This window comes from Rhinolophus hipposideros (assembly GCF_964194185.1).
Source record: "Rhinolophus hipposideros genome assembly, chromosome: 24".
Classification (NCBI taxonomy): Eukaryota; Metazoa; Chordata; class Mammalia; order Chiroptera; family Rhinolophidae; genus Rhinolophus; species Rhinolophus hipposideros.
The window spans coordinates 5,335,272-5,346,107 of record NC_138070.1 but is presented as its reverse complement, the minus strand read 5'-3'; the positions used below and the strand labels follow the sequence as shown (position 1 = coordinate 5,346,107).

At 46.9% G+C, this 10,836-nt stretch overlaps 1 protein-coding gene across 7 annotated transcripts in view; it reads left to right on the top strand.

Annotated features, from left to right (window-relative positions):
- Positions 1–778: 778 nt before the first annotated feature.
- Positions 779–10,836, top strand: part of TMEM120B (transmembrane protein 120B) — a 33,779-nt gene continuing 23,721 nt past the window's right edge. For all 7 annotated transcript variants that reach the window (XM_081036788.1, XM_081036785.1, XM_081036786.1 and 4 more), the window contains exon 1: positions 779–1,053. In XM_081036788.1, the coding sequence (XP_080892914.1) occupies positions 985–1,053 (69 nt within the window). In that variant the 5' untranslated portion in view covers positions 779–984. The remainder of the gene's footprint in view (positions 1,054–10,836) is intronic.

Sequence of the window (10,836 nt, the reverse complement as noted above, 5' to 3'; positions counted from 1 at the left end):
AACACATTGAGTTTGCACTCCTAGCACCCCAAACTGTGAGAGAATACATTTCTATTAAGTCACCCAGTTCGTGGTTCAGGTGGCCCTAGGACACTAACACAGATGTGATTTGAACTGAGGCTTGAAGGATGAGCAAAAGGCAACTATATGAAGGTTTAAAGGTAAGAATGCTCCATGCAAGGGCAGGAAGAGAAAAAAACAATGACTGCAGAGGGGGAGTGAAATAGGAGATGTGACTGGAAAGCTAGGCAGGGACAGATCTTGAGGGGAGGGAATTTGGAGTCAATTAGCTCTGAGGCGGTTGTGTCATTTGAGTCACAGAAACAACTGTGAAGATAGTCACCCAGAATCTCGGGGCAGGAATCTAGGATGTTATTAGTTGCATTAAATAATGACACTGTGAGATTACAGGGCCCTCTCTGTGCTTCCCCGCCCCGCCCAATGACCTTGCCGCATAGTATCAGTTCTAGCATTCCATGCTGTTGGCTTTGGCTCAGGTCAGGCAATGCCAAGGGGTGATGGGCTTTCACCCCCCACAAGTCACCTTTCTCTCTTTCCACCCCAGACACCCCAAATACACACAACCTAAATCATCTAAATAAAATAAGTTCTGCAAATGCAGCCTGCGGACAAATTCCGTAGCACTAGCTAGAAGACAGAAATTCTGGAGGTGCAGAGGCATTCCCAAAGGTGCAGCACCAAACCTTGCCAAGACCTGCTAAACTACAGAGGTCCCTGGGCGGGCGCGCGGCGTGCGGGGGAGGCGCCGGGGAGGCGCGTGCGCATGCGCGGGGCTTGCCTCCGGGCGAGGGGCTGGGCCGAGCGCTGGGGTGGGAGCTGTGACGTCAGGTGCGCGCGTGGCTCCCGCTGCGCAGGAACAGCTGGTGCTTCTGAAGGCGGCCGGCGAGCGGACGGACGTGGGGTGCTGGTGGCCCGCCGCGTCACTCTGCGGGAGCAGCCGCCGCCGCCTCGCCTCACTGCACCATGTCTGGCCAGCTGGAGCGTTGCGAGCGCGAGTGGCACGAGCTTGAGGGACAATTTCAGGAATTGCAGGTAGGGCCGGGCCACCTAGTCCCGCAACTCTGCTACCTGAGGTGCGGTGCCTTCCCTTTCCTGCTCCCCCACCCCGGGCGGTTGGCACGATCAGGGCCTGGGGGCTGCCCCTGGCCAGGCCCTGGGGGCCGGTGGTCCGCATGGGCCAGCCCCCTCCCATCTCACGGCACTTCAGTTCTTCATCCACTTGGGGCGCCGCGTGGAAGCCGGTATTCCCCCGCCCTCGCACCGGCTCTTTGCTCCGCGCACCTCCTTAGCTGCAGAAAGTTGGTCAATAGCCTCTGAGGGGAAGTTACAGGCCTGTCCATGTGTGGGAGGCCTGAGGGGACAGGTACGTGCTGGGACTCAGAGGAGCCCAGCCCCCACCTCCGCAGGGGTCGCCTCTAACTCACCCACGTCCATCGGCTTTTGGCAGCTCAACTCCCGCTCTGCTCTAGTGGGGCAGCCCTCCACTGCAGCTCCATTCCGGAAGATGTGCTTGGGAGACGTTCACCCTGAACCCCTGGGCTTTGCTTAGGGATCAGGGACCCCTGTGCTCCCTTTGCGGTGCCAGCGTCTCTGGCGCTGCTGCCGGCAGAGTTTGGCGTGGTGGATGGCATCTGGCAGTTCTGACAGCTGGGTTGCCTGTCTCAGCAATAGAGGCTGCTCCCAGCCCTCGCCCTTCTGGCCCAGAGCCTGACGCGGGGTGGGGTGGGGGCGTAAGAGAGGCCCCCTGAGAGAATGGCTTTGCCGTCCTGGGGGAGCGACCCGGCAGGAGGATTTGTTCCTGATGGGAGTTCGCAGAGGCTGCAGCTACCGACTCTGGTCACTAGAGATGCCTCAGGAAACCTTGGGATTGGCCAAGGGGACGCCTGGACCATTTTTGGAGATGGGGCTGCTCCCTCTGCAACCACCGGGCTGTGTTTCTTTTTTCTGAGTTGGGCTCTGCTTGCCTGAAATCACATCACACACCCCCACGCCACTCCTCCTCATCGTCAGCTGGAACAATGACATGTTCCCTGACCATGTGGCTCTTGACTGCAGTTGGCCGGCCTCTTCCAGTGTCCAGAGGAGGGAGAGGAGATTGCCAAGGGTGTCTGTAATGGGTCTTTCTAGACATGAGGCAGAGTCCAGATGAATAGAGGAGCTGGAGAGACACAGCAGGCGGGGTGTGTGTGTGTGTGCTGTTTGAGGCATGAGCAGAGGGTAAGGGACCCAGGACCAGAAGGGGGTCCCTTGCCCAGCAGGTGTGGATTGGTGCCCTCTCCTTCAGGTCTAGGGCTTGGGTATCCACCTAGTTCCTGGGGGACCCTTGTGCCTCCACTGCCATGGAGAAGACTCAGCCACTTCTTAATGCTTTGTTCTACTGGGCTCTCGAGTCATGTCCAGCCATGGAGCCATGGAGGAGGTATTAGGGTCAGGAGTGGGAGAAGAGAAGAGGTTTGCTGTGTGGAGTTGTTGTTCATCATTCCTTCCCCTTGCCCTGCCTTGGACTAGGGGGAGTAGGAGGAATCTTAACACTTCAGAGTTATGCAATTAATGCAATTAACAGCAATTAGACAGCAAGTCTTGGCAGGCAGAGGCTGTAAAGGAGATGTTTGATTTGTTGTGTTCTTACTTGGTGTCTCTGAGCCTCAGGTGTGTGAAGGACAGAGAGGAATTGGGAATCAATTCTGGATTTCACCCCCTCCCTGTGCATAGCAAGGGTTATAAAAGGGCTGACCATGTGGAAACTGTGATGTTCCCTGCTTGGTTCCTCAGCAATCAGGGACTTAGAATGGCCTGGGCCCTACGTTGGGGAAGAGGGAGCCTGCTGGCTCCCTGAAATTTTCCTCAGGCTTTGGTGGCAGCTGCTGGGTCAGAACCTGATGGACAGAAGGCCACAGAATCCCTTGTGGGTTAATGTCATAGACTGGAGTAAAAACATTACATCGTCAGTTCATAGATGAAGAAACTGAAGCTTGGGCATGCTAATTAAACTGCAGTCACACAGCTCCTTAGTGGTAAAATTGGGGCTAGAACTTAGTTCTTTAAATGTTTAGTTCAGATGTCTGACCTTGTGTTGGGAGGCCCCTCTCTGTCATATTAAACGTGAGAGCTCTGAACTCCTGAGATGAAAGTCTGTGGAAATATGTGTCTAATAAGTAGGGTGTACACTGTCATTGGGTATGTGTTGGACAGACTTTCAGATATGAGATATTGGGGATCAGGAGGTTACAACAGGCAGGCAGGTGGAGAGCTGGAAACTAGAAAGATTAACAATAGCAAGGATTTCTCTTTTTTCACAAGAAAATTTCAGGAAATTTTCCTACATCTATCTCAGAATCGGGGATTTGTGGGTTTCACGCTCATATCTCTCTGATTCTGTCTTTCTTAGGGCGTTGTATAATGTCTCTGTGTTTTACCTCTCTTTCCCTTTTACAAATGAACAGGAAAGAGGAAATGTAATTCTCAGGCTCTAGAGGATTTGAAATGTCTTTGAAATCCCTCCCCACCCCCAAAAGTCATAATCTCTGGGACTTTCCAGAGGAAAGGATCTGATTTCTTTTGACTGTGATTTGCGTCGGCCAGGGCCTCACTGGACTCAGGGGCAAGGTCAGGTTGCTATGGGGCCTTTCTTTTCAGCTGGTTGGGGTTTCAGCCTTACTGGCGAATTTAGTGTGGGTCTGAGAGCAGTTTGGCCCCATGGCCTGTGGTATGACCACAGAAGGTCACTTACAGACACGGTGGCAGGTGGCTTAATGAGCATTTCCTGACTTACATCACTGGAAACCTGACCGCGTCTCCTCCCAGGAAGGAGGTGACCAGAAGTGGCCTTTCTCTAAACCTGACCTCACAGAAATGCAGGGGCCTGGTGGGCCATTGTGAAGATTTTGGCTTTTACTACCAATGAAATGGGCATCCCTCTAGCTGTTATGTATGAATAGACATCAGGCGGGCCGGCTGGAAGCAGGAAGATAGTATTATTTCATTAAAACCTTATGAAATAGATCTCGTCACCCCCAATTTACGGAGGAAAACTCAGTTACGCTAAGTCTCAGGGCTTGTAAATGCTGGAGCCAGGATTCAAACCCATGCTGTTGAACAACAGAGTCTGTTCCCTTAACCACTACCCAAAACACGTCTGTACCCTGGTCCTGTTTTGTGGGCTTAGACTCTTTCCCAGTATCGACTTGATTCAAAGATATGGTGATGGAAGGAGAACTGACTATGGGTGGTGAACGCACAATGGGATTGAAAGATGATATAATACAGAATTGTACACCTGAAATCTATGTAATTTCACTAACAATTGTCACCCCAATAAACTAATTTAAAAAAAAATAGGCATGATACAGTTTAGGTGAAGTCAACTTGCCATCCTTGGTAGTGTTTCCATGGTGATGAGTTTTAGTTCTAAGTATACTCAACATCCAGAAATCTTTCTTTGAAGTTGATTCCTTGGAAGGAGAACTATATAAATGCAATCTTTTGAAAACTTACTACCCGAGAGGGACTCAGCTATAAGGCACGTTTTGGTGGTGGCCATGGCTCTGTCGCAGTTTACTGGGTTGCCTACCAACTTCCGATGCTCCTGAGCCAGAGCCTGGTTTGAAAACACCACGAAGATTCCGTTGCTGGCAATTCTTGCAACAAATGTTGACTCAGGAATTCTGACTCCCCAGTTCTGGATCTTACAACTTAGCTAAGTTGTGTTAAGAAGGTATCTCCAGGTGTTTCCCGGCTGTGCTGGGACCTGGAGTCATTAACCTCGGCTTCCCACTGGGGCAGAGCGTGGGGCCTCAGATGCCAGGAAAGGCGGCAGATTTCTGAATCCTCCAATGGAAACTGACTTCTTTATGTCTTCTGTGTAGGAAAGACGCTGTGGGCATCGCAGCGCACAGAGCTAAGGTTACTGTTTCTATTTTTAAAAATCCATTTTACATATTTATAAGTAATACAGATCTACATAATTAAAAATTCAAATAAGAGATATGTACCAGGATTATCATAACACTAAAATTGCAAACCTAAATGTCCATCAGAATGGATAATTCCACTGAACATCCATGAAGAGCAGAATGAATAAACTAGAGCCAGGTGTATCAACATGAATAAATCATTTTTTAAAATACTTTTATTGAGGAATATTGGGGAACAGTGTGCTTCTCCAGGATTCATCAGCTCCAGGTCGTTGTCTTCAGTCTGGTTGTGGAGGGCACAGCTCACCGGCCCATGTGGGAATCGAACCAGCAACCCTGTTGTTCAGAGCTCATGCTCTAACCAACTGAGCTACCTGGCCGCCCCATGAATAAGTCTTTTAGACAGAAAAGCAACATTGCAAACTTGCAGAGGGGTATGACTTATAATAAAGTTAAACATTCCAAACAACACTATGTATTGCTTACTGCTATATATCTTTGTAGTACAAATAAAAGACTTGCAAGTAATTGGTATGGGCCAAATTCAGTATAGTGGAGATTTGGGCAGGATCTTAGCTAGAAGCAAGTGGCTCTCCCAGAAGAACCTCACTGAAGAGTTTAAGGAAGGGGCTATTTACAGAGCTGTGGCAGTTTAAGGGCGAGCCCCCTGGAGCTGGGATCAATTCTAATCCTACAGGGGCGAAGAGAGGGGTCAGTTGCCAGAGCACCCCCACCTCACTCTCCCCCCACCCTCCAGTCTTGCGTCTCAGCCTCCCACTGGCCAAACCTAAGTGGGAGGCAGAGTAAGAGAGCCCAGGAGATGTAGTCCAAAGGTATCAGCACAGAGAAAGACTGGATTGATCTGGGGTGGGATGGGGGGCAGAAATAAGCAGCATAGGAGTTCCCCTCTTTGGGGGCAGGGCATGGAACTACCACCTAGAAAGAACGCATAGGGGCTTTCTACCCAATGTGCATGTGCACTATTATTTCTTAAACTGAGGGTGAGAGTGAGTGTTAATGTTATGATACGTTTCTTTTCTATTATATGATTTTTCTGTCCTTTCTTATGTGTGTGAAATATGTCGTAAAATGAGCAGAAAACCAGAAAGTAATCCAACGGTACCAAAAGGCTTATAAAGAAAAACAGCTCTATAGGCTCAATGTCAGCCATGTACATGATTCTGATTGTGCAGATATCATTTACTGCAGAACTGAGTAGTGTACTGGGCTTGTATTTTTTTCTCTTAGAGAAATGTGTCTTAGCATTTGATTCTTTACTGACAATATTTGCCTTACACTTATCCTCTTTTTTCCCCCATCCAAAACTCTGTCCTTAGGTATTCTATCAAGTGCGTTTCTTTTCTTGGATTTCTTGGTCTGGAACTAGACAGTTGGTGGGGGAGGGGCTTGCTTTGTACTACAGAATGGGTCCTTTCTTCCACAGCCGCCTGTCTGCTCTGATGCCCCCAGCACTCTGGGTTATTTTTAGAGGTAGTGACTTGATGTGAGAGTCAATCACCTTTAATAAGCTCGTGCTCCCTGCGCTGAGGGCAGAGAGCTGACTCTCAGTTTTTGATGAGCGTCTCCCGTGTTCCAATCCACGGCTGCCAAGTTTAGAAATAAAAATACTGGTGTGGCAGTTTGGCGTGTTCTTTAAAAGTAAAACATTTACCATACGACCTAGCAAGTCCATTCCTAGGTACCTACCCAAGAGAAGTGAAAATATACGTCCACACAAAGACTTGTACGTGAATGTTCATGACAGCAGCAATATTCGTAAGAGCCAAAAAGTGGAAATAAAAAACAAAAACACGTGGAAATAGTCCAAATGTCCAAGAACTGGTGAATGGATCAACAAAACGTGATCTAGCTATACCAAATTTTTATTGCCAAGTAGCAGTAAAAATTACTAATACATGCTACGGTGTAAATAAACCTCAAAAACGTTGTGCTAAGTAAAAGAAGCCAGACATAAAAACCACATATTGTATGATTCCGTCTATATGAAATATCCAGAAGAGACATCTGTAGAGATAGAAGGTAGATAGTCGTTGCCAGGAGCCGGCAGGAGGGGAGGGAGAGAGTGAATACTAATAGACACGACCCATCTTATTGGTTGATAGAATATTCTAAAACTGGATGTGGTAATGGTTGTACAATTTGGTAAATATACAAAAATCAGTGAATTGTACACTTAAAGTGAATTTTATGTTATGTAAATTATAGCTCAATAGAGTTGTTTAATGGTTCAGGCTCTTAGGGTGGTGGAAAAGTACCCAATATTTTGGGGTGACTGTTTTGTTGGTGGCTAATGAAGGATCTACATTTTGGGGTGACTATTTCGTTGGTGGCTAATGAAGGATTCATTCAGCCTGACTACAAGTCCTTGCTTTTGGCATCTTTGAGATAGTAGTGCCCCGTGCAAGAGCTTGGTAATAATTAGTCCAAGATTTGTGGCTTCTCTTCTTACCTGGTGTGATTAACTTTGCCCAGAAGAAAAGCTCTGTTCTTTGGCATCTTAATCTACATTCTGACACTTGCCTCTGAAATGAAGACACTCAACCCAACTGGCAAAGCCAAACAGAACAAAACAGCATGTGTTTGCTGATGTAATTGGGAAGTCAAAAGTGTACCACCTTCAGGTACAAGCCGAACCAGGGGCTCAAGTGACATCGTCGGGGCTCAGTCTCCATCTACCTCTCTGCCCTGTTTTCCTCTCTGTTTGGGTTCATTCTCGGGCAAGGCAGCCCCATTAGGTCTGGGCTTACATCCTGCTACCTTCAAAACTAGGGAAAACAGAGTTTCTCTTTCAGCAGTTGTGATAAAAGCCTCACAACTGAGTTTCATTGGTTCTGAATGCCATTCCCTGAATTACCCGGCTGGGTTGGGAGGCTGATGTTCTGATTGGCTAGGCTTGGGTCACGTGCCCTGGAGCCTGGGGTAGGGTCAACCCTGCTCCTTAGCCAGAGCTCATTGACTGACTGTGGGGGAGGGATGGGACTCCAAAGATACTACGGGGGTATTAACCAGAAGGGGAATAGCTGCCTACTTGGCAAAAAGAAAAGGTCTCCATCTGGCGACTGGTTCCATTCAAAGCCACAAGGCCCAGGCTGATTGCATGAGAGGCAAGATTGGATTGCTTCAGTGCGGTTCATCCCGCTCCTTGAAAAAGCAGCTAAAAGCACAGGTCAAATCAAGGGTCTGTTGGAGATACCCTCATGTGCAGAGGCTACCTAGGGACCCTAGGGAAGACAAGAATTGTATGCTCCCCACCCCCAGAACCACCCCATGGACAGTGCATCAAGAGACAGATGTTGTAAAATGGTTTAGCCATTTTACTGTGAAAAACGGTATGGAGGTTCCTCAAAAAATAAAATAAATAAATAAAAAATAAGACACAGAATTACTCTATGATCTAACAATCCCACTTCTGGGTATATACTCAGAAGAATCAAAAGCAGCGCCTCGAACAAGTGTTTTTTGTTTTTTGTTTTTTAAAGATTTTATTGAGGAAGGGGAACAGGATTTTATTGGGGAACAGTGTGTACTTCCAGGACTTTTTTCCAAGTCAAGTTGTTGTCCTTTCAGTCTTAGTTGTGGAGGGCGCAGCTCAGCTCCAGGTCCAGTTGCCATTTTCTAGTTGCAGGGGGCAGAGCCCACCATCCCTTGCGGGACTCGAGGAATTGAACTGGCAACCTTGTGGTTGAGAGCCCACTGGCTCATGTGGGACTCGAACTGGCAGCCTTTGGAGTTAGGAGCATGGAGCTCTAACCACCTGAGCCACCGGGCCGGCCCCTTGAACAAGTGTTTATATACCCATGTTCATAGTAACATTATTCACAAGAGCGAAAGATGGAACTAACACAAGTGTCCACTGACAGATGAATGGATAAAGAAAATGTAGTATATCCATACAATGAAATAATATTCAGCCTTAAAAAGGAAGGAAATTCTAACATATGCTACAACATGGATAGAATTTGAAAACATTATGCTATGTTTAAATAAGCTAGGCACAGAAAGACAAATACTGTATGATTCTACTTCTATGAGGTATATAGGGGATAGAGACAGAAAGTACTAGAATGGTGGTTGCCAGGTGCTGGGTGGAGGAATTGGAATTATCCTTTGATGGGTTTGGAATTTCAGTTGGGAGGAAGAAAAAAGTTCTGGAGATGGATGGTTGTGGTGGTTACACAACAAGGTGAATGTATTTAATGCCACTGAATTGTACAATTAAAAATGGTCAAAATGGTATATTTTATGTGTACTGTGTTACAATTAGAAAAGCAAAAAAAATTAAATGATTAAAATGGTAAATTTTATCATAATTAAGAAAAAAGAGCACGTGAGAAACAGCTGTCTGGAAAAAAGTAAGGATCTAAGAAATGAACTGGTAACCTTTCCTACTGCTGTGTGACTGGCACGTGGACTCAGCAGAGACTGGGCATGAGCAAGGAATGCCCTAGGGGTAGAGAGTGTGTCACACTAAGGGCCCCCCCACCCCATGTTGTCTTTCTCGTGGCTAGCAAATCCTGAACCTGGAGCTGCCGACAGGAGGCCATGGGCCTTCCCATAATTTTATTCTCTGGTGTGTGGAGTCGTTCCTGATCCCCGGCAGTTTTCTCTCGCTCTGTCATGGGCCAGAGCCACTTCCCAGGGGAGATCTGATACTGAAGACCAGTGGAGCATTAGAAAAATGCCTGTGAAAAAGTCAATGATGGCACTGAGTGATGATGAGGTGTGGACAACTGTCATGTGCTGAGGGTGGGAGTGTAAATTGGTATAGTCACTCTGTGGGCAGTTTGCCAAGATCTATTAAAATGAAAAACAAGCCTGTACCTTCTGACCCAGCAATTCCACTTCTGTTCCCCAGAGAGAATCTTCCCTAGAGAGACACTAGCATGTGTGCCCAAGGAAGCAGTGCAAAGATATTATTCAATGTTGCATTGTTGGTTACAGTCAGAGACTGGGAACAACGTAAATATCCAGCAATAGGGGAAAGGCTTCAATAAAGTAAAGTAGTATGTCCATAGTATGGAATACTGCACAGCACTAAAAAGAATGAAGTACATCTATATATTCTTAGATGGTTAGATCTTCAAGACATATTGTTGAGTGACAAAAGAAAGTTGTGGAATCATGTATATGCTGATACTGTTAATATACCAGGGGTGCCAAAAAAATGTATACAGTTGGACACTTTGCTCAACGTTGCTCAAGCAGTAGTTTGCCATAATCAGAAGTGTCTGGATGCTGATGGTAACCACTTTGAGCACCTCTTGTAATTACAGAAGTCAAACGGGACTTGTATTCATCTTTTGTTATCGGTATACATCGAGTATTACAATTTTATAGCTTTTTTCCTTTCTTAAAATGTGTATACATTTTTTTGGCACTCTCTGTATGTTTTGAAAATCAAAAGTATGTGCTTTAGGGTATAAGCTATGGTGTTATAACAAAGAGATTCCCCAAATTAAAAGGCTGAAATGAGGTATCTTCTTTCTCACATAACAATCCAAAGGGAGGTGTGGTCCAGGGTAAGTGGGGTCCAGTTATCTATTGCTGCGTAAAACAACAAAAAGAGCATTTTGCTCATGGATTCTGTGAGTTGGGAATCTAGACGGGGTTCAGGCTGGATGGCTTGGCTGTGCTCTATGATGTCGGGGGCCTTAGATGGGAAGACATGAATGGCTAGGATTAACTCACGTGGCTGGGGCTGGAATCATCTGGAAGTTTCTTTACCCCTATGGTGCCTGAGCTGGAATGACCAAAAGGTTTGTCTTAGTTGGGACTATTGATCGGAGTGTCTACGTGTGACTTTTGTACGTGGTTAGGGTTTCCATATAGCATGGTGGCCTCAGGGTAGTTGAGGTCACTTGGGTTCCAGGTTGGTTTGGCT